General features: G+C 29.6%; 2 protein-coding genes across 2 annotated transcripts in view; one reads left to right on the top strand and one right to left on the bottom strand.

The window, feature by feature from the left end:
- Positions 1-10127, bottom strand: part of LOC113518393 (tetratricopeptide repeat protein 39B-like) — a 35967-nt gene extending 25840 nt beyond the window's left edge. Inside the window, exon 1 of the mRNA XM_026903299.3 lies at positions 9871-10127. The gene's annotated coding sequence lies outside the window, so the exon portion shown is untranslated. The remainder of the gene's footprint in view (positions 1-9870) is intronic.
- A 3634-nt stretch (positions 10128-13761) lies between these two features.
- On the top strand, positions 13762-23731 carry LOC113519250 (zinc finger protein 93-like). The gene is made up of 14 exons (XM_026904312.3): positions 13762-14075; positions 16172-16339; positions 16461-16557; positions 16662-16784; positions 17677-17825; positions 17901-18033; positions 18121-18317; positions 18853-18978; positions 19426-19655; positions 19736-19831; positions 20406-20563; positions 20993-21076; positions 21892-22070; positions 23498-23731. The coding sequence occupies exons 1-14, from the start codon at positions 13911-13913 to the stop codon at positions 23624-23626; spliced, it is 2034 nt and encodes a 677-aa protein (XP_026760113.1). The 5' UTR covers positions 13762-13910; the 3' UTR covers positions 23627-23731.
- The last annotated feature ends 3343 nt before the right edge of the window (positions 23732-27074 follow it).

Genomic DNA, 27074 nt, shown 5'->3' with positions numbered 1-27074 from the left:
GTCAGTTTAGTTGTTGAAAATATGATCAAAATAAATATGATGAACATTACTGTGATAGTAAATATTTTAAGCGTTAGTGTATCAACTGATACATTTAAAATGTGCCTAAAGTTGCAAAAAGAATTAAAATCGGTTTAGAATTGCCTACATAAGCGCATAACATAGCTTCACAAGTACATACGAATCGAGAGTCACTTGTTTTGAAAAGAAATACTCTTTTTCGTAATTCATCTTTGGAAATACTTGTACTTACATACAAATTGACTGACACACAAATTGTGGAGGATGTATGTAAGATAGTTAAGATGTAAGATATTTTTATAGAAATTTATCAAGCACGAATGAATAGTGATGTCGGTAGGAAACTAAAAGTACCCGTAACTAGCGAGCTTATATGAAAAGATGTGTGACGAATGTGGAGGAAGTGAAAGAGGTCTGATAATGTGAATCAAAGTATTTGGCATTTCATTGTTTCTGCCTACTCTAATGGGAAACAGGCGTGATAAATATGTATGTATGACAGAATTTTGTCAATATAACAAAAATAAAATATATAAATTAATAAATTATTATATTACTCGTCCGCGTGACCAGTATAAAAGGTAGCCTATATCATTCTCTAATTATTATCTGTACATAATCCGTTAAGACGCTAAGAGGTAACAATTAAATAAACAGGCTTTCAAATTTATAATATTAGTAAATATCACTTAAGCATAAATAGAATAGGTACTACACTTAATAGTAATTTCCTGTTCTACATGCCAATAATTTCTAATAATAATCGTCATTACGTAGTGTTTTTGACGTAGGCCGTAAAATACACACCGTGAGATGATCACATAGATGTAGTAGAACAAAACAATAGTGGCAAGTTACGTCTGTCGCGGTGCATTTTTAATGATAGGTACAATGGTACAACTCAGCATCCTATGTGGTTACTTTAAATATCTTCGGCTATATATATATATATATATATATATATATATATACCTAAAATAATAGCAGGGGAACTACTATTTTAGGTATTTACATTTAAATAGTTATCACGCGCAACTTCGTCCACGTGACCGAAATAAAAAATAACCTACATTTTTCTCTATTCCAAAATAGCTCGTAATGCCAAATTTAACGACGTTTGGTTAAATCCTTTAAAAAGCCAAGAGGTAATAAACTTACTTTCTTTTTACAATAATAGTAAGAAAAGAAATAACATCTGTAAGCAATTTATTAAAAAGAAAGTAGAATAACTAAATAACTCATACCAAGCCTGACCTGTAATAATAAGCTAACATGAAGGATGGATATGTTCTAGGCTGTATTACTGCGAGTCATAGATTAGGATAATTATATTAAGGATAACTTTATGTTCTACCTTTGTAGAAATTATAACAAAATAATTATTGAAAAATAAAATATAAGTAAGTACCTACGATCGTTACATTCCACTATTATATTTATCTGTTCATTATTACAAAAATGGAACAATAGAAGTAGTTAAATATAAATGTATTAAGACTTTTAATAAAATTACATCATATTTTCGACAGCTTACTGTCTATCGTCTGTAGAACACAACAAGTTTACAGTGTAAATCTTCCAATAAAACTATTTTAGTTATTCAGCTTATTGAGTGATTATGAGATTATGAATAAAGCTCTGTTATAAATTTTCAATAGTATTATTGGACATTTTAGCTAAAGACCTCTTTAAACCTACAATAAGACTTTTTATGAATAAGACTGTAAAAGAACAAGAGCTCGATAAACGAACGAAAATCTTAAAATTATTTGAATTTTGATAAATGAGTTATTTGTACAGATATGAGTGCCATTATATTATAAGTTGGAATGAGTTGCCGATCCCTTACTATCCTATTTATCCAGATTCACTATTTGCTTACTCACTGCCGGGGAGTTAAGTGAAAGTGGTCGCGCCTTGCGACCACTATAACGCTTTCACCTTCATACAAGCCACGTTATACGAGATTCTCGGACCTTGCACATTTTATAATACTCACGTATGTTTATACAAAACCACAGAATACTTAATCGTATGAATCTCTATTGAAATGATGAATGCCACGTATTTTATAATGAAAGTCGTGGTACCGCAGCGATTGAGCCGGTAAAATCATTCTCATCCTTGAAAGGTGGCGACAGTAAAGTCGGTCAATATTAATGACAATTCCGTTTTCGAAATTTAAAATGTACAAAAATTTACATATGTCTATATTAGGTTTGCCAGGCGTTCGGTATTTTACCAAACCGCGATATCACTGTGAATAAAAATAACAATTACACTAAATGATAATGAATTAAATGAAGCAATAATTGCCATTCCTGGTTGCAGTCCGTAGTGCAAGACGAGACGCTGTAACGTAAAGCGCCGTACGCCCGCTGTAGAAGACTTCCGGTTAAGTCGAAACAAATATCGGGAACCACAAACATAGTAAGTTCTCGTTATACTTATATATAGATATAATTAAAAATAAGCATAATAAGTTTAAAAGTAATATAATTTACGTAATTTATTAATAGTTAACATATGCAATTTTAAAATACATTTTCATGTATTAAGAGCATTCACGCGAAAGTGCGGCAACGTCGGAATTATTTATCAATTTTCTATTTTTGTGACTGATGATTTATTATTAAAAACGCTGTGGGAGCGAAATAAAACATCGAAATCAAGTAAAAATGTTAGACAAAAACTTGAGCAAACAACTTGACAAAAAAAATTAAAAACTAAAAGCCGAAGTAGGTGTAAAAGTTTCACCATGACCATCTCAGCCATTATTTAGTGGGATTTATGTACGGCTTGTTTATGTAAATTCTATAATATACTATATCCGACACTGAACATTTACTTATACTATAGTCATAGAATAATTTGAAATATATTAAATTTTAAACAATGAATTTGCACTTAGAGTATTAAAAAGAAATCTATTTTTTTTATTATTACATTAAACTTTTATTATGTAATTTAATAAAACTTTAATATAAGTTAACTAAAAGTACTCGTACTCCATACTAAAAATAGTATGTTATTAGGGATTTATATCTTTTGAAATTTAGCTTTAATATTTATTTTGAAACTAATGTTTTGACCCTATGATATTCTGAGACATGAACGATTTCAGCTGCGTGTGATATTTTGAGACTTGTATGTTTCGAGCGGAAGTTATATATATATATGCGCTCTTTTACTCCGAATTCTCTAAGGAAGTGATATATAGTGTATTTTAAAAGTATAGTTAATCTATGAAATTTAAATAGGTAGAAAGTTTGTGTATTTATTTCATTAAGGTTATTACAATATTAAAATTTATTAGAAGGTTATAATGAAAAAATTATGTCAAATAACAAAATAAACAGGCTATGACCCTGATTATTAAGTATAATCATAAAAAATGTTATGAAGACGTTTTGAAATTCTGATTTATGACATCGTTACAACTCCAGTTTTTTTTTAGACAAATAATTGAAAATGTTATTACCTCTTTCTAATTTGATGAGATTTTATTATAAAAACAATCAATCTGGCATCGATGACGACAAAATGTACCACACTTCCTTTAACTCAAATAGGATTGTCATATAAATAAATATAAAAAAAAATTGCATTTGAAAAAGCTCGGTGTCTTCATTATTAATATGGGAGTAAAAAAATCTTAGTGAATAGATGAGCCGAATTTTTTGATAATGCATTACTATATTCATCCTTTAGTATACAAATACCAGATTAACTGAATTAAACTAATAAAAGACACCACAAAACAAATCTTGGGATATGTATTTTTTTTCATAGAAAAAAGAATGTCTCACGTGCAGTTTATTGCCCTTATAGTTTAGTGCCCTTGTGTGACTATATTCCTATTATAAATTTTGTGAAAAAATCTCTATTTTTTTACATTTCGCATACAATTAATTTATTGGCAACCGTACAAACCAAAACTGGGAAAAAAGGGATTGTTAGTATTGAGTATGTAACAGCCGCATTGTTAACAATATACCCTATCAGGTTTCCCCTGGAAACCATTTTGATTATTTTTTTATGAATTTGTCACTATGGACCAAATGACTTGTTTCATCCTTATTTATCATCTTTTACTAGTGCCACATTAATGTATACCGATAGCGCAGGAGGGGTTACCATTACATTATTACCATATTATTATTATTAAAAAAAGACCGTCTTCTTCTTTTCTTTTAAGAGTTTTCTCTTGTCGGTGCAACTAATTCATGCATCTTCTTCCAGCCAGTTCTATCCCAGGCCATATCCTTGACCTCCCTATACGACATGACACCTAGTGTTTCTTTTATCTGTCCTATGTAGTTATTCCTCGGTCTTCCTCTTCTTCTTTTGCCCTCTGTTTTTCCCTCTACTATGGTCTTAAAAAATCGTCATGTCGTATAAGGTGACCCAGCATTTTGCCTTTTCTATTCTCTATTATTTTAATTAATGTTCTTTTTTGTTCACTCTTTTCAGGACTTCCTCATTCGTTAGTTTTTCTGTCCAGCTTATCCTTTCCATTCTCCTCCATGTCCACATTTCGAATGCCTCAAGCATCTTTTTTTTTCTTTTGCGTCATTGTCCATGTTCTACACCCATATAATGCTATGCTCCAAATATAAGTTTTTATAAATTTCTTGAGGATTATTTTGGATATTTTTATGTAAATATATGTTTTTTGTTGTCGTAGGCCTGTTTTGCGACCGTTATTCTAGTTCTAATATCCAATGTGCACCTAGCGTCCTCTGTGATTATACTTCCTAAGTACTTAAAGTTCTTAACATTTTGAATAGGCATGTTATTTATCTTTATTTGACTTTGGGTTTGCAGTTTAATTGGCTTTTTAAAAGTACTGAGTATTTTGGTATTGAGTATAAAAAAAGTCCGTACAAAACCAAAATCTCAGTTATCTTACTTTTGATACACGGTGTTGAGAATTGTGATTACCGTTTTGACGTTTTATAAAATATATATTTGAGTGACACAAAATTTCAGGTAAGAAATATTATATTAGGATAGATAGAACAAAAACTATGAACAAATTTTAACTTTGCACACAAAAAAATGAGGTTTATATACACATTGATTATTTTTTGTTTCAAATTTATACATAATAAAATTATACATACACATTCATTATTTTTTGTTTCAAAATATTTAGAATGGTTCGAATAAAATTCCAGAAGGAAAGAAATTTGAAAATTTCTTTAAAAAAGTTAATACCCAATTTTTGTATGCTTATTTTTTTTAACTGTCTTTTAACCTGATAAATTTTACAAAACTATAAACAAATAAAAAGAATTATTTATATGTATAGTTTGAATTGTTAGTTATTACTTTTGATTCAATATTTACAATAAAGATTATGTAAATTTAATTCTAAAAGCTGAGGCTACTCTACCATTACGTACCTATGCAAAATTTCTTTACACAAACTAATGAAACATATTTGGACAACCAGAAAACATCCATCCGGCCAGCAAGTTTAAATGTTTTGCACTATTTTTAATGAGAATAGTAAACGGTGCAATAACCATAATTGTCATCCTTCATATGTGGCTGCTCAGGGCGAGGGTAAAGAAATATACATCCTATAATGTGCTACGTGCAAGCAAATGAAGAACTATTTACAGCTATGGTGTCCTTATGTCTTTTTTATTTAACTCTTCCGTTTACTTTTTAAAATCTATATTTTCTTAATATACGTCTCATATCTATAAATATTCATTTATGTAGTATATTTCTACTATCAAAATATTCCATTTATATTAATAATGAATATTATTTTTAGGCGAAGAATTATATTATTATCTCTATAGATGTATTTACATAGGAGAAACATTTTGTGCTTTCAGACCTTATATAGTAAGGTCTTATTATATTTACCATTCTACAATATATATTTTATACAAAATATAATAGGCACTTAAGTTTTTTACGGTTATTAAGTAAACAATTAATTAACGTCGATATTACAAGTAAAATGAAAAACATCACGACAACAACAACAAGCACTGCGAGCTTGTTGTTGATGTCGAACAAGTTGAGTGACGCACGACTTGATTAAAGTAGGGTTTCCCAACTTTTCTTTTATTGAGCTTCTCCATAATATTTTTATGACGCCTTCGAATTTTGTCATTACAAAAAAAAAACACATTACCTATTTATTTTTATTCTAAATTATAAAACAATAAACTCCAAACTAATTTAAGCCATGTTATATTAATATATAATAGAGACTGAATGGCTGAACTCAATGAAAAACTTGAGTTGCATGCTCTCGAAATTGCAAATGTATTATGATGCCCTCTTTGATATTGCTCTATGCCTTCTCTGGGGGCACGTAAACCGGGGCAAATCTATAAAGTTCTGTATTAAAGGAACGCGGTGTTATCATTGATTTGGTAGGAGCTTCACTTCTACCTCGTTCTGTAAAATAATAATATCATAAGAACGATAAACGTGTTACGAAACTAATTAAACTAATATTAACCTATTTCTACTCGACGACTATGTGCCGGCTGCACTATTATGCATATTGTTATTGTTCAGCAGTGTCAATTGGTTTACCCCTTACATATAGATAGCTAATAACGCGCGACGCTTATATAGGAGTGAATTGACCGACCTTTTACATACATATACCAGTTACAGCCCGCAAGGATTGTCTGAGAAGCTGCGTAAAATTTCCAAAATTACTGGCATTGCTGTGTATATTAAATGTATCTAAAATAGTCTTAATATAGTATAAAACAAAGTCGCTTCTGGTCTGTCTGTCCTTATGTATGTTTAGATCTTTAAAACTATGCAACGGATTTTGATGCTGATTTTTTAATAGATAGAGTGATTCAAGAGGACGGTTTTTATGTATAATACATGTATAGTATAGTAGAAAAACATTAATAATTTTATCGTACTTATAAGTACTTTACGATAAATTAAAAAAATATATATTTGAAATTGTATTCTGTAGTATATTTAGTATCAGTAATGCACCTGTACGCAGCTGGGACAGGTCGCTAGTAAAACATAAGGAATCTTATACCACTGATAAATTTTATATCTTACTCTATATCCTAGTTTTAAATAAATTTTAGTAATAATAAATATTTCTATAAATATTTAAAAGCCAAAATTGTTTTAGTAACGAGTTTAGCGATTGACGTAAGAGCGTTCGCTAGATTAATCAATGAATACTCAAAGAAAAAAAATCAGCGAATTAAACGAAAGCTTTTTTAACGGCAACAATTAACTCTAGAAAATTTTCATTTTCTATAATGTGCCTCAAATATAATATTTATTTAGAAAGATAATACTCAATAACAAAGGGGAAAGGGATTGTTAGTAATGGGGTCAAATAGCCCCATTACTAGCAATATACCCTGTCAGGTCGACCTCCACGTGGATCCCCCTGAAAACCATCGTGACTAATTCTAGTTGAATTCGTCAGTATGGGCTAACTGACTTGCTTTCATCCTCATCAGTCATCTATCACTGGTGCCCCGCCAGTGTATACCGATAGCACAGGCGGGGTTACCATACCATTATCACCTATTAAAAAAAAATAGTCAATAACAATAGTTCCGCAATATTCTATATTGACAAAGCAAACAATTTTTTTCACCTTATTGTTACCGTGTATGCATAATAATAATCCTTAATTTTAGTATCTGTTATTACGAAACAACCTACTCATAATTTTAATACACCTGTTAAGAACTATAAATTTGTATCAGCTTCTGAGAGTAGAAGTAGGGCTTGATCGAATGGTACCAAAATGCGACAAAATCCAAGAGAAGCATCGACATCTAAGGGAGGTGCCATAAGAACAGTAAGTGATCGCATCACATTTGAGGAATGGAATGAACAATGTAAAGTGATCTTCGATGATATTTTTTATCGTCATTGGGGGGGCCACATTTAAAACTTTCCCAGGTTACACTAAAACCCATGACACATGTCCATTAATTGAGATAAAAAATAGCTCACATCCTTCTCCATTCAATATTAGTATGTGCTAAAATTCATAGCGAGTCGTTAAACAGCTAAAAATGTACAACAAAACTCAATTTCACATTTATAACATCAGTAAAGATAGTACTACAACTGAGTCAATAAAGGGGGATAGGACTTTATAAACCACCATTAATTACTTAAACTTTATTAATTATAACTGGTTATTAATTATTGCTACATATATTTGACTAATTAGGTATATGACTAAAATCTTCCTAATTCACAAATGTAGAGTTAACATTTCAAAAATATTTTCATATATACAAAACATGTTTTTATCCACAATTTGTTGTCTAAATTAAAATTTAGCCTATATCTTTATCCATCCTAAATACTATGCATAGTACCCAAATTTTGTAAAAATCATTATAAACTGGTAAGTCACTAAGAGATAACTAATATATAAACATTCATATTCACATTAAAATATTAGAAAGGATGTCATACAGTGCTAATCATTATCGCTATTAGGATTTGTAATGTTGTATTAATATGGATAAAAGATTTTTTATATCTATGTAGCCAGTAATTAAAAAGAAGTGAAAGATTGGTTAAGTAGTTCTTGAGTTATTATGTTACAAACAATCAAATCTTTTCTCTTTATAAGTATAGATAAAGATATAATTTTTTTCTGAGAGGATATTGTTAGTAATTGAGACTAGCAATCCCTTTCCTAGTAATATACCAGATCAGATTAACCTCACAAGGTTTCTCCTTATTACAATCATGATTAATTCCTGGCGAATTCATCATGATAAGCTGATTGGCTTTATTCACTGGCCTGTCCTGTCATCACACAGGTACTTATAGTGTGGGCAGTGTTTTCATTCCATATTCATTTTATAAAAAAATTCCTTTTTTGACTCATAAGGTACTATCACTTTTTATATTAAAATTGGTTACCACTATAAATACTCGTGTTCAGGAGTCATGCATCACAAGTATGTAATTGTCATGTTAATATCTCAATTGTCCAACTTTTTACTAATTTTATACTATCAATATATTAAAAGTTTGTAAAGATGCTTAAATATTTTATTTTCAAGCACTTTTATTAATAAATGTTATAGATATATATATAATACTAACTCGCTATATTCATCAAAATGTCCAACCTCTCTTAAACCTATTTTAACTACAGAAGTGTTTTATTTTGTTCTTTTGGCTTATAAGAGTATTTATAAGAGTATAACTGACCCTGTTTTCTCAATTTGAAACACAAAACAGTGTAATGGTTAAAATAGGTTTGTAGCGCATTTTAGTTTTTATGAATAAGGAGGTAAAAAATATAGAAAGAACCTGAATTGAACCTAGTTTAGATTTTAGATTAACACCTTTATTTATATATACACAATTATATTAAAAATTGTAACATTAATTTGTCAGTGTTAAATAAAAATTATTATTGACAAATCTAGCTGAACAGACTGTACAATTTGGGATGCAGATGGTCTATGTTCTACATTAATACATATCACACTTTTATCACAATAAGCACGAGCAAAGCGGATTGTTAAAATTCGTAAATAAAATATAAACCTTGTGTATTTCTGAAACGACATATATACATTTAAAAAAAATACTGAAGCTTATGTGTTTATTTTACCAAGCCAGTGATAATATTTAATAAATAATTATATATTTATTAACAACAAAATTATACATATTTTTTTTATAAAATACAGGCATATATTTAGCAGACTCTATATATAATTATTATTAATTTTGATCCAGTTAACTAGTTTAATTAACTGCAACAGATTAAATGACTAGACAATAATGAATAGAGAATGTTTAATAATTATTATAATATTTTTAAAATTTATGATAACTTACGCGGGATTTGTTCATTCGTCCTGCAGAATCAGCTCAAATTGTTTATCTTAGTTTATGATAATATTACACTTAAATATTATTTTTATTTTAAAATATGTTATTATATATTTTCGTTACTTAACGTTTATATAAATACGATTAATGTATTTTATTTCGGTAGAACCAAAACGTAATACATACAATAAGAGGACACCAACACAGAAACACTGAACAAAACAACCGGTTCGTTCAAAGAATGACGAATGAACGAGCACCAAAACAAGAATATTGTATATAACAACTTCGTTTTAAGAGACGGCAGTACGTACATCATAGGTACGTAGCTAAGAAGAGGCCGCAAAGTATTGTTAACCACATAAAACGTAGACAAATTTTTATGTTGGTCTCCCTGTTTCATATCTTTCATATATGGATGAATAGACTTATCGATATCCATTCATAAAAAAACTAGTGATGGTTTCTATTGATATATGGGTTTAATGCAACATGCAAAATTTGTAATAAAAAAGTTTAATTAAATTCAACTTCCACCTCTTCTTAAATACGCATCAGCGTCCGTACTTTATATGGACATCTCTAGTTTATACTCGGCTTGCGACAGTTGGAACATCATTGCTGAAATTACGTTTTTGTATGAGACTGTAATAGGCGCCATGACAATTAGAGTAATGGCGCCATTTCATAAATAGCGTTACATTTATAAATACTTACATTTTTTTAAATATTATAATAATTAATATAAGACATTACGTAGTAATAAATAAAAATATATTTTTTTTCATTTAAAAAAAATATATTTATTTCGTAACAAAATTGATACAGTATTAAGATAGTTTTTATGACCTTCTAGTAAGTGTTATTACCTGTATCAGAAGGTCACGCTCTTCCATAAGCATGAAAATACAAATCATAGTACCATAAAATTAAGACATAAACATTATCTAGTATTAGTAATAAGTATATCTAAATGCATGCTTGCGTGTGTGTGCATGCATATATGTGTGTGTGTGTGTGTGTGTGTTTGTGTATGCGTGCGTGTAAGTGTACGTGTGCGTGCACGTGCGCGAACATGTACTAATTGTTGTGTAGTGTGTATGTTGTATGAGTGTTTGTGTAGTTCTGCGTAAATCTGTATTATTAAGATTTTTATTAAAAAGTAACTCATCATATTTTTAATATATATTTGAAAATTTCTTTTGTTTCGTGGTAACTTCAAGTTTTTAACCATTTAGTAATTACACCTTTACAATCAAATTTGTTTAGCTTATATATATTTAATTTATTATTTAATAACTTGTATAAATGTGTTAATTGTTTACTATATTGTCGCTTAGCAAAACTTGTCCTAATGTTATTTTCCATCAGAGTTATGTTTTTCCTAATTTATTTAGTGTGATATAATATAAAGAAGAAACATTTTTAGCTCAGTATTCAGTGTATTTGAATCGATGAGTGAACGATAATTAAAATTAATATAGTTAAGAATAATTAAAATTTGCATGTCTTATTTATTTGATTAATTTACCCTTCATATAATATTACCAATTTTGATGATTCTGTAAAATTGACACATCCATTACAGATATCGATATTTTGGATGGAGGCATATATAAATTGTGGTGCAACACTATGAATATTCATTTGTCTTTTATTTTACAATTTTTATTATGTTGTTACTTCGAAAGGGTAACATGTATTTTAATTTGCAGGTTCCGTAGATTTAAGACCGATGCCAACTCTTGTAACGTAGGGATTACTTGTTCTGTGGTCTATACTTCGTTTAGACCAATCTACCGCCGATATTAGAGAAGAACAGTGTATATAATCTTCGATTATATAGATAGAGCAGTAAGTCTTAAAAACAAATCAACGTTTTCGTTAGCTAATTATCAATTAGCAGGCTTGTTATTTTTTTTAGTATTCTTTATACTTACGTACACGTCATATCTTGACATATTTATATTTAATTATTTAATAAACAAAATGAGTTTTGCGCATTAAAAAAGTCTAAAAATTACAAGACAAAAATAAAAGAAGTCATTTATCATCAGTAAGTATCTAGGGCATAAATAGATAACAATTTACATTTAAAAAAAATTGCGCCATTTTTAGTATTGCAAGTATCTGAAAAAAATTCTCATAATGGAATTTAAGTCTCCGAAAAGTGATTTTTTTTCAATAAGAATTGAATTATTTTTAATTATAATTTGTATAGTTATCCTGTTTTCTAACATAATATAAATATAATATTTATGTAGTTTTAGATAGAGATATTATTGAGTATTATGCAGACTTTTTAATGCTATAACACAATTACTTGAATTATTAATAAAATAGTTACCATTTTCAAGCGACTTCAAAAAGAAGGCGAGTTTAATTTGGAATATAAAATATATATTTTATCAAAAGTATTTTAGTTACTTGACCCACCGTTTTTAAAATCGAAATGTATGAAATATGTATGTATAAAATGCATAGAATATATTTCATACACACATATTTCATATAGTGTGGGGGGGGGGGGGGAATGGATTGTTAGTAATGGGAAGGTTAATTCCCATTGCTATCAATCATTAGATCGACCTCCACGCGGTTCCCCCTGTGAACCATCGTGACTAATTTATCGTTGAATTCGTCACGATAGACTAACTGACCTGCCTTTTTATCCTCACCATTCATCCCTTACTGGTACCCCGCCAGTGTATACTGATAGCGTAGACGAAATTTCCATACCATTATCATCCAAAAAAACAACTTATAGTGTATGTATATATATACTAGCTGATTCGGCAAACGTTGTTTTACCATATACATTATTTCGAAAATTATACATGAAAATATATCGTACTACAATTATTATATTCGATCGTCATCTTGCAAAACTTATTGCGGCATATAAAAATCGCGATTAAAAAACAGGAGTTGATTGTAAAAGCGTGAAAATTTGAAGTTGTATGTATTTTTCAATGCTAAATTATAGTAAAGTAAAAGTAAAAAAAAAAAAAAATAACGAAAAAATAAAATAAAATATTTAGGGGTGGGTCACCCTTATCATTAAGGGCTATGAAAAATAGACGTTGGCCGATTCTCAGACCTATCCAATATGCATACAAAATTTCATAAAAATCGGTAAAGCCGTTTCGGAGGAGTTTGGTAACAAACACCGCGACACGAGAATTTTATATATTAGATCATTACATCTATATATGTAATATTTGTCAGATCCGTCAGTATTCTACGACTATGACGATATTATATATATATATATATATATATATATGTCATAATTTAAGTACTTGATATGTAGAAAATCAAACCGCTCATTCAGTTCAAATAGCGAGGGGAAGAAGAATTAAAAAGGATATTGTAGAGATATACTTCTAATTAATCATGTAATAAAAAAAAAACAAGATGGCAGCGTGAAACTGGCGAAAAATTGGAAATTTTCGAAACCTAATGCTGAAATTCCTGGCATAGTAGCGGAGGTGTTAGTGATTCTGATTTTGGGGCGCTGGAAGACCGAAAGAGATCCACCCTTCAGATAAAATTATGAAAATTCAACATATCGTCCGAGTAAAGGGCGATTAAATTGTGCGACAATTTTTCAGTATATTTTTAAATTCATTTTTAGAGCGCATGACTACTTCGTAGCAATTTGACTTTTATGGGGCGGTGACGCCGCTTCATGCGAAGTATTGCCAAGATAAAAAAATCTTCTCTGTTATTCGGTTATAAATACCCCAAAAAGAGAAAAAAATAGTTTTTGATATTTCAAATGAAAGAGTGATGTAGTTATATAACTGCGCAGTGCGGATATCGATATCGAGTTGACTACGGTTATCGACGTGGATAAATCCCTGTAGTTGGATGTAATTTGACAACTATCATGTGTCAGATCATATACGACATTGGGGCCTGCTAGATATTGTCAATTCTGGTCCTATCTAGGTACCCTACCTTTTATACTTATATGCTCTCTCTTTCTAAAACAAAATATAATCGCATTTCCTTTCTCGCAACGCTGCGCCTCACAAGTAATTATGGTGGATATCAATATGGCTTCATCTTCGAAAAATACAAAAATTAAAATTGAAGATGTTTGTAGAACTTGTTTATCGAAAGAAAATGATTTGATTTCAATATTTGAAGAGTGTTTTGACAAAGTCACGTTGGATGTTGCAATTTCTGCAATAACTGGAATCAAGGTAACTTTTGTTCATAATATTTCTGTTTATATGTTGTTTTCATTCTTATATTATTTAGTGTAAAACACACTTTTAATTAATAATTTTAACTATTTTATTCTAATAGTATGTTATTTTGGACCGTATGCCGTGTTTCAGGAAATTAAACAAATTTACACAAAATTTCATAAATTTACAATACAACTTGTAAATTTTATTTAATTGTAATTATTATTACAAATTAATATTAGTTTTACCATTAGTTAAATAGATATGGTTTAAGAACCGAATTAATTCTCAGTAATAATATTATTAAAATAGCATTGTTTTGAAGCTTTAATATTGTTGATTGTTAGTAGGTCGATTCTGAAGTGCTATTACAAAAAAATTTTGAACTTTAAAATTTATTTAAATGTCATTATGCCTGGTGACAAGCGATCGTATAGGAGATAACGTAGTATTACACTAGGAAAGGAATTGTTAGTAATGGGGTTTTAAATTCCCATTGCTAACAATGAACCCTATCAGGTGAATCTTCATGCTGTTCTTCTTGATATCATCATATCTGATTCTTGTTGAATTTGTCATGGTGAGCCAATTGATCTACTTTCATCCTCACCTATGTCACCCCTCAATTTTGCTCCATCAGCATATATTGAAAACTAAGTTCTATATAGTGAATAATCAGTGTATAAAGAAATATCTAATTCCGTTACTGAAAATACTTGTAACTAGGAACTATAGTGTTTGTAATTCTTGTGGAATTTGTAAAGTGGGTTAACTGACTTGCTTTCAACCTCATCTTTGAGGGGAGGGAAGGGATTGTTAACAATGATAACTATGGGCCTAGCAATATACCCAACCAGGTCAACCTCCACATGTTCCTCCCTGGAAACTCTCATGGTGATAAACAGGTCTTCTAGACAAGTCGACATGTCAAGGCAAGCAAATTCATCAATGGAGTCGACATTGCTATTGAGTCGATTCCATTGATGAAAGGAAATTAACTAAGAAATCAAGTGAAAAAAATGGATTTGGCAATGGCCGATGTCTCTTTCTTATTCACAAATTCGCTGGTGATTTCTGGCTGGTTGATACCATAGACGAATTAGCTTGCCACTTGTTTAGAGGGCCAGGTGAAATTTCATCATCCTTTTATCCTCATCACTCACTGGTACCCCGTCAGTGTATATCCATAGTATAGGTGAGGTTATTATTCCATCATCACCCATTAAAAAATCTCGTCTTATCTCTCACTGGTAGTGTGGTAGTTTTTGTTTTATGCTGTATAGGTTTTAACTTATATTGGAAAATGTTAAAAAAATACCATTACACTCATATTTCATCTCAACTTCTTATTTCAAAATGTTTAGACAGAAAATTCTCAAATAATCACAGTTTATAAAAGTGTATTAGGGGAAAAATAAAAGATTATTTCTAAATATAACACTTATTAGAAATTATTTAAAAAAATCAGTTTTTTATCCATATTGTGGCTTAAATTAAGGACTTCCAGGTTGTAATAAAGCAAAATTATTGTTATTTATTTTATATAAAAACACAATAAATACATTCAAATGTAAAATAAATTCTAAATCTAAAGAATACAAAATATAAATCCCTATTTCCAGATTATTTTATGTATGGGAACCCTTGGTGTATAAGTACAACTCATGTTTGATGGATTATTTTTTTAAATTTGGAAAATGTTATTAAGGGCATGAAAATGTTAGATTAAACTACACATCATAAAATTTGATAGGTGTGGTATTTTCTGAAACATTACTTTGATGTTGATTCAGTAATTTTATTAAGGTATTAAACTTTCTTTATTATTTTTGCATTATTATAGCATTCTTAGCAACTGCGAATTGGATTTTATTCACTATGCGAATTTTATACAAATATTTTTATAAAAGTTTCATTAGTATCCTAAATGATAGTCTCGATTACGCACATGATATTAACATTTCCTTTTGTTATTCAGTAATTTAAAATATGTACATACAAATTGGAAAATTAAGCAATGGCTTTAACGCAACAGTTAAATAATATGTACATTGTATAGTATTATATTGTATTTAATTTTATGAAGGCAATTTTTTCATTTTCATAAGATTGAACAAGGCGATGGTTTGCCAACTACTGTGTGTCATAGCTGTAAGGAAAATGCATCTAAAGCGTATGAATTCAAAAGAAAATCCCAAGAGGCTGATATCACCCTACGTGATTTATGTAAAAAGGAGGAAAAAGAAGTTTCTCTTCAAAACGATTTTACATACCAGGTACATAGTGTTTACGAAATGAATTGCTTGATTATTGATCTACATAACATAGTTTTACTTCAAAAATATTATTTTTTTAATTGAATCAGTGTATATGCTGGTAATTTTTTTTTTATTTCAGAATAATGATGTAGGAGTAAAGACTGAGCAACTTATAGTGGATGATGCAGACAATTATTTAGAGGAATGGCATGGATTAGAAGATTTGAATGATTTGGGTGAGTACTTTTTTATTTTAGTAAGAAATTGGAAAAAAATTTAATACACAAGAGTGTATTAAAATTTTAAAAAGATTTAAGAATATTACTTTTTTTTTTTCTAGAAACCGTTAAGAATGAAAATTGTTCTAGTGATGTTCAATCTGATCTTCAGTGTAAAAATTGTTATACAGTATTCAACACATACCTAAAATTTCAAGAACACATGAGACATAAATGTTTAAAAGGTATTGTTATTTTTTTTATATTATATCACTAGCTAATGTAATCTACGGTTTTGCCTTCGTGTATGAAAATAGAAAGTATCTTGTGTTGTTCTATTGTTAGATATTAATTTATCAGTTTTTGGCCTACTACTTCGTACGTATGGATTTTAGAAGTAGGAAAATTTCTGGATGGCGAATCATGATAGAAGACACACATGATTTTAAGTTAGATCTTCAGGAACAGCTGTGGAAATCGCATCTATTTTGGTGCAGTAGTTTTTGCGTGATGCCGGAACGTACAGATAGACAAAATTTCTAAAAATATTGTTTTGGTATCTATTGGTTGTATTGGTCGTACCTGTCATATTATTTTTTTCTTAATATCTCCCCATGTACAGACATCGTCTAGTCACAATTTTATTGTATTATGTATTGTATATGTAAAATAAAGGGTTTCGCCATGTTGTCATATGAAATCTGCGCTGGCGTGTTTGCTGCCATTGGTGCCTTTAATATATTGCTAATTATTAGGAATCATTTTTGGCTGATTATTAAATCCCTAACATCATTCGTTTTTGGAATATAGGGGTTGCAGCCCCAAAATTTTAAATTCATTTTCTACCAAACTATGATAAATATTTGAATAAAACCAAAGCGACACGAAAGCTTCTAACTAGCTTTACATTATATATATTTTAAATTTGCAAATATAATATTGAAAAAGAAAGGGATGGTTTTTAGTGGCTATTTCTTGAGCTACACCGATCAAATATATATATATATATATATATAACTATAATACGTAAAATTGCATAATATGTATATAAATCAGTCGATTTAAACTTTTTAGATATATTTTTTATAGATATTTTCTGATCGTTTTATATTATATTGGTTGAACACCTGTTTTCAGTTGAATTTGATGACAGTAGTAGTAATTATTGCCCTCTGTGCGGCACATGCTATTACGATGCTGTTAATCTGACTAAACATATGTGGGATAGCCATGCAGATCTAATGGGTGCAAAGAAAAGAGGAAGACCAAAAAAAATGCCGACCGGTGTAAGTTGTTACTATTTTTACGTTTACATTTATTTCGTCAATTATATTTACCCTAACTTCATTTATTATTTTTAGTCTATTTTAAACAAATTAACCGAAAATGGATTTTTGTTAAAATCAATTCCTTTAAGGAGGTATAATTGCACATTTTGTAAAGATGAATTTAAAACCAAAGAAGAATATTCAATACACCTTACGAAACATAATGGTAAGAATGTGAATTAAATTGGTGTATTTTAATAAATACATAAATAATGATATATAAATCGATAAAAAAATATTTAAAAATTTTCAGATACGAAAGTTTTATGTTGTTTAATATGTAAAAAAATGTACCTGAAAAAGAAACACTTTGATCAGCATACATGTGAAGACAAAAATGACCAAAATAAACAAGACGGACATATACAACGTGAAGAGAACAACAGAAATAAACAAAATTTTTTCACAAATATGACAGTGCAGGAAGTTTTGAATCCCAATGGTGATGTGGTTAGTTTTTAAATGTTTTAATATGCTGTAGGAGTCAGACTTGATTAACACGCGTCCATCTTAAAATATATAATGTTGAGTTGCCTCTCCGTAGTAATATATCAAAACTATCGTGTTGTGTCTTACATTGTCATATGTGTTAATCGTATACTTGCTGTCAATATCTTATAAATGAATGATAACCGTATACGTAATGCTTCTCTTATGGGGAGTTTGCTGTGAAAATTTCTAAAAATTATTGTTTATTTGGTCTTACTAAGATCTGTCACTCTGTTTTTAAATTTCACCCGTGTACAGACATGGTTTAGTTACAATTTTATTATAATGGTAAGATAATTAGCTGACACGGTAATAGTTTTGTTGTCTTCTACAGCTACCATCCGCAACTATTTTTACTTATAAGGTTAACTATCCTATATTTCAAGTAGGATTAACCATTTACAAATTTTATTACAATTGTACAGTTTCGGACATTAGCGTCAACGAAGGTCATGGCAGGAGGATACTTATTTACAGAAAATAAATTTTATTCCAGAAAAATAATTCTTTCCCCGAAGTATGTGGAGTTTGCACTGCTGTTTTTCTCTCAGAAGCAGATCTGCATCGTCATAATGATATTGATCATCCGGAGTTATCTCTTCGTTGTAATCTTTGTACAAAGGTAAATATAACAAAATTTCATACATATTGATTCATATTAGTAGTATTGTACGTTAACATAATTTTGTTGCCCCCTATTATCATTAAATTTATTATCTTGTTTATACAAATTTTAATTTAAAAATAAAAATCATAAATAGCTTCTATAATGTTTCCTTTATAAGAAACATCGAAACAAAACTAAAACCTATTTATAGCAATAATATTTCTTTATATTTTAATGTAAGAACAACCGGTTTAATTTACGTGTGTTTTAATCATGCTTTTTCGACTAAAATACACGTTACTTAATCCGGTTGTTCTTACATTAAAATATAATGTGTACTTAAGAAACTTGGATCAGTAAAACTTGTTTAGTTGAAAAAATGTCTCTACTATTTTTTATTATGTGATTATATTTATATTTAAATTAAAAATCAGACTAATCGATTAATTCTTATTTTTCTAGATGTTTGCTTCTGTCAAATCTGCTACTCGTCATAGAAGTATATGTAAACAAATAGAGAGGAAACACAGGTGTAGTACTTGTGGACTCATGTTTGCCTATGAAATATCGCTTAATAAACATATATTGCGGTACCACGAAGGGCAAAGCGTGTCTGTAAAATTTATGGATACTAAAACAAGTCAAGAAGACAAACAATATAAATGCGATATATGTAACAAAATGTTCTGTAGGTAAGTTTCAAATCTTTTTGTAGTCCATAATAAAAATATTGGATTATTGATTGTTTAATTTTATATACATATTATTTCAGAAAAGATTTGCTTATAAAACACTTCAGAATGCACTCTGAAAAATACTTTGAATGTGATGTGTGTAAGAAGAAATTTAACAGGAGCGACAATTTACGGTAAGTAATTTTAAATAGTAGATTATTTGTAAGGTTTATACTAGTATTTAGTACGTATATTGTACTAGCGGTATTTCGCGGCTTTGTCCGCGTGAATCTGTATATAATGTATCCTATGTGCTAAATTAAGATATAACCTACCTAGTGTTTTAAATTTTATTCAAATCCGTTTAGTAGTTTTTGCGTGAAAGAGTAATAAAAATCCATCCATCTATCCATTCATCTATTCATCCGTCCATCCTTACAAACGTTCGTATTTGAGATATTAATAGGATTGATTTAATGCAAGTAATTATTAATTGCATTTCGCCACTATATCGTGGAAATGCAGTATTGTACTCTGATAAAAATAATCTATTTGCTACTCTTGTGTTAACCCATTCGCAGATGAAAAACACCGTTAACAATCAATCCCTGCCACATTAAACATGCCCACCAAAATGTTATTATATCGTGTTATGTCGTCATATCTGCAACAGTCGAAAAATTTATTAATTACGTAAAAAATCGCAGTAATTTCTAGAAGTGTAAGTCTTCAGTTTAAAATAGTTTTTTAATTATAATTTCTTTACAGTTCTCACAAAAGGACCCATGAACCACGTGACAAAACTAAAGTCAATACTTGTTTGTGTTTATATTGCGGACGTAGTTTCAACAACTCTTCAAACTTAATTGTACATATGCGCCGGCATACGGGCGAGAAACCTTACAAGTGCGATTTCTGTGATAAAGGTCAGTACATATTATAGCTACAACTACGTTGTCACCTGATTACTACTTGTAAGGGAAGTATGTCACCAAGTGTTTGCTTAAAGGAAAATGCTTTATTACAATTAAACTACACTATCAGACTACAGTTGACATTTTGGAACTCAATGGGAATACAGTACAAATTTGGAAATATAAAGCAAAATATTGAAATCAATTTAATTTTTAAACAATAAAAATTGTTTTTGAAGATAGATAATGTAATCGTTAATAGACTTTGCTAGGAACTGTTAAATATTTCCATAAGTGAACATCGTGGTCTTACAGTATTTTACAGAAAAATCAGATGAATTATGATGATGTTCATGTTTTATTTTTGTTTGACTACATGTTGATGACTTATTTGTTCATTTCATAAAAAAAAAATATTTAAATTAATTATTATTCTCATAGGGTTCCCGAGGTCATCGGATCTTCAATGTCATAGAAGATCTCATACAGGTGAAAAGCCGTGCGTTTGTGGTGTCTGTGGGAAAGGTAAATTTGGAAAACGTTTAATTATCTATTAGAATCTACTTATATATATTTTTCTGAATTTTAAATAATATATACATCTTAGTGTAAGTGCCAGCACCTGCCTACACAGGACTACGAAAATGCGACAGTTACTTTTTTTTAAAGTCGTTTATAATATTCGGAATAAAAAACCGTGTAATATCGGTTTACGCATAGTAGTTTAGTGGTTTGTTATTTGGCTTGTTGATGCAGATGGAAATATTGTTTATTATTTATTATAATTAATATATATTTTAAGAAGTTCATATCTGATTGGTAAAATTGTTGTAAAGAGATGTTTGATTGTAATGTTTTAGTTAATTTATTTCGGATTTTGTGTAAATTTCAAATATATTAATTACAGTACAGATACACCGTAGTGGTGATTATGTTTTCATTTGAAGAGTTTTTCAATTCCTGACATCCGATATATCACTTTATGACTAAACTGTCAATTTGTCAATAAATATTTCCGATTTATTGCGATATGAATAGGATTATTGAGCTTCTAAAACTATACTTAACCTATTGAATTTAGTAATGTATGTGCGGACTGGTTTTAACATTATAAATATCTTGTATATTAATGCTAGTTGAATTTATATACAGGATATTGTAAATGTCAAGTATGTGATTATAAAAGCTTTTGGTTTTAATGGTACTGTACAAAACTGTTTAGTAATGGTATAAACATAATTGTTTTGCAATTTATAGTTAATTATATTTTTTTAATTAATTAATTCTTTGTCTTATACATTTGAGATAGCTCTCCACATTTATTGTTATTATTTTTCCAGGTTTCTCCCGTAGTAACAAGTTATCAAGGCACATGCGAGTTCACACCGGTGTAAAACCTTATAAATGTACATATTGTGAGAAGGCGTTTTCGCAGAGTAACGATTTGACACTTCACATCAGACGACATACAGGGGACAAGCCGTATATTTGTGAGGTGTGCGGTGATAGATTTATTCAGGTATTTCTCGGTTTCCACTTATGGTTTCAGATTTAATGTATCATTGGAAATCACTTTAATTATTTTTGCATGCGATAATTTATGTCTGAAAGTCTGTGTATTCTTTGGGTGCCATTAATTTATCTCCATTTCATATTCATTAAGATATTATTTATAAGGGACTACTATTTTATAAATTATTAAAAAGGTATGTTTTTTAATATCTAGATTTTCTGCGCAGTTTCTTTGCATGCATTAATTATAAATATTACTGTACTAATATTTCAATTGGTATTTAATACTACTGTTTATATTTACAACAACTGTTCTTTATTTGGCGACTATTCAACTATATTTTATTGTTAGTAATTGAGTCAAGCGGTAACTACGGTAAACGGTAGCGGTACTATCAATGTATTCTTAGTTAAGTTAAACTTGGTAGACCTTTATCTTTTATTATATATTATTTATTATAAATATTATTCCAATTATATGTAACTAGTCTGGCCATAAGTACTGTTACAAAAAAGCTTTTTTTCTGTTTTTAGTTATTTTGAATTTGAAACATGTTTATTAAATCTATCTTTTCAATTAAAGAAAGTGGATCAATCAAAACGCCTTCTATCGCGATAGACAAGTGAAAGGTACAGAAATATCCTCTTTATCGATGAAAAAAATTTCACGATTGAAGAACATTACAATAAGCAAAATGATAAAGTGGACACTCACAGTTCTAAAGAAGCTGCCCAAGTTGTCGAAATAGTACAACGTGGTCATCATCCAGCGTCAGTGATGGTTTGGTGGGGCGTGTCTTTTCAAGGATTCACAAAACTACATTTTTATGAAAAAGAGTGAAAACTTCAGTCAAAGTGTATCAAGATACAGTCTTGGATTGTGTTGTAAAACCTCTTAGCAATACACTTTTTAAAAATATACCGTGGACTTTCCAGCCCGACTCTGCACCTGGTTACAAGGCACGAACTACCTAAGCCTGGCATGAATCCGACGTTCCGGACTTTATAAGAGCTGAAGACTGGTCTTCATCTAGCCCATACTTCAACCCTTTAGACTTCAAATTTTGGTCAGTTTTAGAGGACATGGCTTGCTCTAAACGAGACGGCGATATTGAGTTTCTTAAAAAATCTTTGGAGCAAGCAGTGGCGAAATTTCCCTTGGAAATAGTGCGCAAATCCATAGATTAGTGGCCAGACAGATTAAAGGGCTCTATAAAAGTCAAAGGTGACCATGTCCAGTAGAATATTTTTTATTTTTTGATGAGACTTTAATAAATATGTAGGTATAAATTTTAGTAATATTACATTACTTCATAAAAAAAGCATTTTCATTTGTAACAGAACTTATGGCTGGTCTAGGCACATATATGCTATATGTAGTGTAGTAACTTAATATTAAAATTTCTGATGTTAATATGTTTGTATTTATTTCAGGGGACTGCATTGCACAATCATAAACGTAACCACGGTCATTTTCCAGCTTCTTCAACGGATACACATATTCAATTACAAAGCCTTACATATACGGTTCACAATATTACTCATCAGGATATAAATCAATAATAAAGTAAATAAAAAGTTGTAAATTTGAAAATATATTGTATCATATTGCATTACAAATAAGGTGTATAATAATACTAAGTTCAGTAATATATTTTTTATAATAAACTTACGTTTATTACTTATTTAAAACTCCTAATAGAATTTTATTATGACAATATATTTAAGTTGTTTATTTTGTTTTATTTTAATTTTCTTGTGATTTGATACTTTTAGATCAAATTGGCATGCTTGCATCGGCGACCAGTACACTGAAATGATATCGTACCAAATTAAGGTATATACAATTTCTGTCTTTTTTATAGTTACTTTCATGAACTGTAGAATACTTGAAATTTGGTGGCCTTAGCGCAGTATGCCCTTAGTGTAGTGTGGCCTTAGTCTTTTAATTTATGATAATGGGAACATTTGCTTTAGTAATGGCCTTAGTGTTATTATTTGGCAATGGCCATTTTATTTTATCTAAGTATAGCAGTCAACTAAACTGCGCAACGAATAAATTAGGAGAATATGAAATTATTTAATAACACGTATGTTTTTAATATATATGAATGACTAAAGTTTTAGAAAGCTGGCAGAAAGGTTTTTCGAGTGGGAACTCTGTATATGCTGTCGCAGGGAACGGTTTAAAGATTTCGAGAGTGTTTAGGTTGTTACAGACCATCGATGGTAATACATCTCTTGATCGTATTTTTTTTATGGATAAAGATACGCTGGCGGGGCACCAGTTTCTGTTTTTAATGGATGATAATGGAATAGTAAACTCGCCTGCGCTATTTAGCTGGCGTTAGCGGAGTACCAGTGAAAGATGATAGATTAGGATGAATACAGGTAAGTTAGTCCAACGTGACGAATACAATAAATTAATCACGATGGTTTCCAGGGAACGATGGAATCGAGTGGAGGCCGACTTGATAGGATATATTGTTAGCAATTGTATATTGCTACTTATAATCAGTTCTCCCTCTGGCGGGGCACCAGTTGTAGGTGATAGGTGAATGAAAGCAAGTTAGTTGGCCCATTGCGATGCATTCATCAGGAATTAACCATAATGATTTACGCGCGTAGGTCGACTTGACAGAGCACATTCTTAGCAATGGAGATACTAGTCCCCGTTACCAAAAAATATGATGGAAACCCATGTTGAAATGATGAAGATGCTGAATGTCAACCAAATGATGTAGAATTATTTTGATTAGAGCATAAATAATTTATTGTACCAAAATTAAAAAGATATTATTTTATACTGCAGAATCTTTTTAATTTTGTACACATAATTATGTACCTACTATTATTGAGGTCAGAAGGCAGAAAATATTGATGACGCTTGATGATGTGACACTACGAACTTATGAACACCATAATAGAAGGTAAGACAGAAGGAAGGAGGAGAGGAGGGAGACAGATTTTTTTTTGGAGAGGGTTTAGGTGGCCTTCTTAGAGCAGAAAGATGAGTAAATTATGTTTTACTTCGCTAATAAGGCGGAATAGATGTAAAAATATTATTTATTAACTAACATGAGTTTATAAGGCTAACTCTTTCTAGGTATGCATTAGCAGCCTTATAAATTTTGTACTAATATTGTTCATTATGTACGTTGTACCTATTATCAGACCTTTTACTAAAACATTTTTGATTTTGCGTTATCTATTTAGTTTGTTGTGTATGATCTTTCTTCTCTCGTATGAATGTGCATCAATAATATCTTACGTACTTTAGAAGCACATGCAGAACCCGAGCACTAAAAGAAAAAAAGTATTAGTTATACCAAGAACAGCATTAACTAGTCCAACTCAAAAAGTTTATTATAATTAATGTGTTTTACATATTCAGCAGTGGACAGTACGGTTGACATTATATAGCTTATATTTTTTACGTAATATGTATATTTTTTACATGATAAATAATATTTAATTTCGTTCAAATACCTGTGCTTTACAATCTGTAGCGTGACACTGAAATTAAATTTTTATTATGATATAATACTTTTTATAAAATATATTATTTTCTTTAAAGTTTAATTGATTTAAGACTTTTACACAATAGAATAGAAAAATATGACGAACCTCAGCGATACAACTTGTTCCTTCACACTGTTAAATTATAGATATTGTATTAGTTACACGTAGTACTAGTTTTAATATCGATGTCGTATTAATCGCTGATAAGTCGATATGTTAGGAAGACAACTATTATAAAAGTCCCCATGTGATAATAAATCATAGTTCTTAGGAAAGGATTTTACGTAGTGAAGTATGTAGTATATAAGTTGTATTTGTTTAGTGTCGGTCACCTCAGATCTGTAGAACTAAAGGCCTTAGAAGAAAGACCAAATATCTAATTTTATAGTACTACTGAAGTATTATGTAGTTATTTGTATGTGTTTAGTGTTGATCTGTAAAACTAGAGACGTTAGAAAAAAGACCAAGCAGCTACTTTTCTCCATTCAGTTTTACCAATCAAACCTATTAAATTATAAATAAAGATAACTAGTACTGTAACAGTCACAATGGTTCTCTAAATAATGCTATTTCAAAATATTGTTAAATCGAATTAAAAATATTCAGTAAACGAGGTAATCCGTTGTAAGTCAGATTGCATTAACAATTTAGAATCAGAAATAACAAAAATAGTTCGCTAATGACCATTTTTGATATCAAGACTTGTTGATTTATAAAACTGTCTCGTATTGGGATTTTTTTTTCTTTTCGGTGGTGTATGAATCCCGATCGGGTTTTATGTTACCAGCACAAAAATGTTTAGAGTCGATAAAATGTTTTGTTCTATTAATACTAGCCGATTGTATAATTTAAGAACTTATGATTCTTAAATTATTTATGCAATGACATTGTGGCTGAAGTGGCCAATAATATGTTTTGTCAGTGATTTGTCCAGCTCGTATTAATATCAATATAACTGTACAATACAATTTTAGTGGAGTTATGATTATCACTGATCTCTTATCACTGATATAGATTTTTTAGGTGTTATATATCAGTCGTCGCAAATATTTGTTAAATTTATAAGCGCTTTCATTATGGGTCCACTTGTAATTTATGTAATTCATAATATACATAGATAGGCTTTAATAAAATAAGGTAATAATCCTAAAGACGTCTGTTCGTTAAATACATGAAAAATTAAGTTTACCTTTTTAATCCGTTACAGAAAGAGTGAAATGAAATTAAATAAAAAATAAAAATACAATATTTTTATTTGAAATTAAATTGTATTTATTAGTAAATTAAAATGTTTTAGCTGTCTTACTTCTCCTAAGGTTTTTTTTGTTGCCAATGTTATTAACAATTTATAATGTTATCAGTTAGATGTTTTTTTTTAGGAAAATCAGTCATTGAATATATGTTGTAATTTTATTGTTATTTAGACTCACCAAAGCCGATGACATAGTGCCCGTACACTTAAATGTAAATAAAAAAAGTAGCATTTACA

Source organism: Galleria mellonella, unplaced genomic scaffold, assembly GCF_026898425.1.
Source record: "Galleria mellonella isolate WM207_F2 unplaced genomic scaffold, CSIRO_AGI_GalMel_v1 utg33, whole genome shotgun sequence".
Classification (NCBI taxonomy): Eukaryota; Metazoa; Arthropoda; class Insecta; order Lepidoptera; family Pyralidae; genus Galleria; species Galleria mellonella.
Note: the sequence above shows the minus strand (reverse complement) of the source record. Positions and strands in the feature narration are given on the sequence as shown.

What these genes read in the sequence shown, in the direction of transcription:
- LOC113519250 (XM_026904312.3), top strand. Translation starts at nt 13,911, where the DNA reads ATGGTGGATATCAATATGGCTTCATCTTCGAAAAATACAAAAATTAAA. An exon ending in GAGACATAAATGTTTAAAAG is followed by an intron (nt 16,785 to 17,676) that starts GTATTGTTATTT and finishes ACCTGTTTTCAG; the next exon opens with TTGAATTTGATGACAGTAGT. An exon ending in CAAAAAAAATGCCGACCGGT is followed by an intron (nt 17,826 to 17,900) that starts GTAAGTTGTTAC and finishes TATTATTTTTAG; the next exon opens with TCTATTTTAAACAAATTAAC.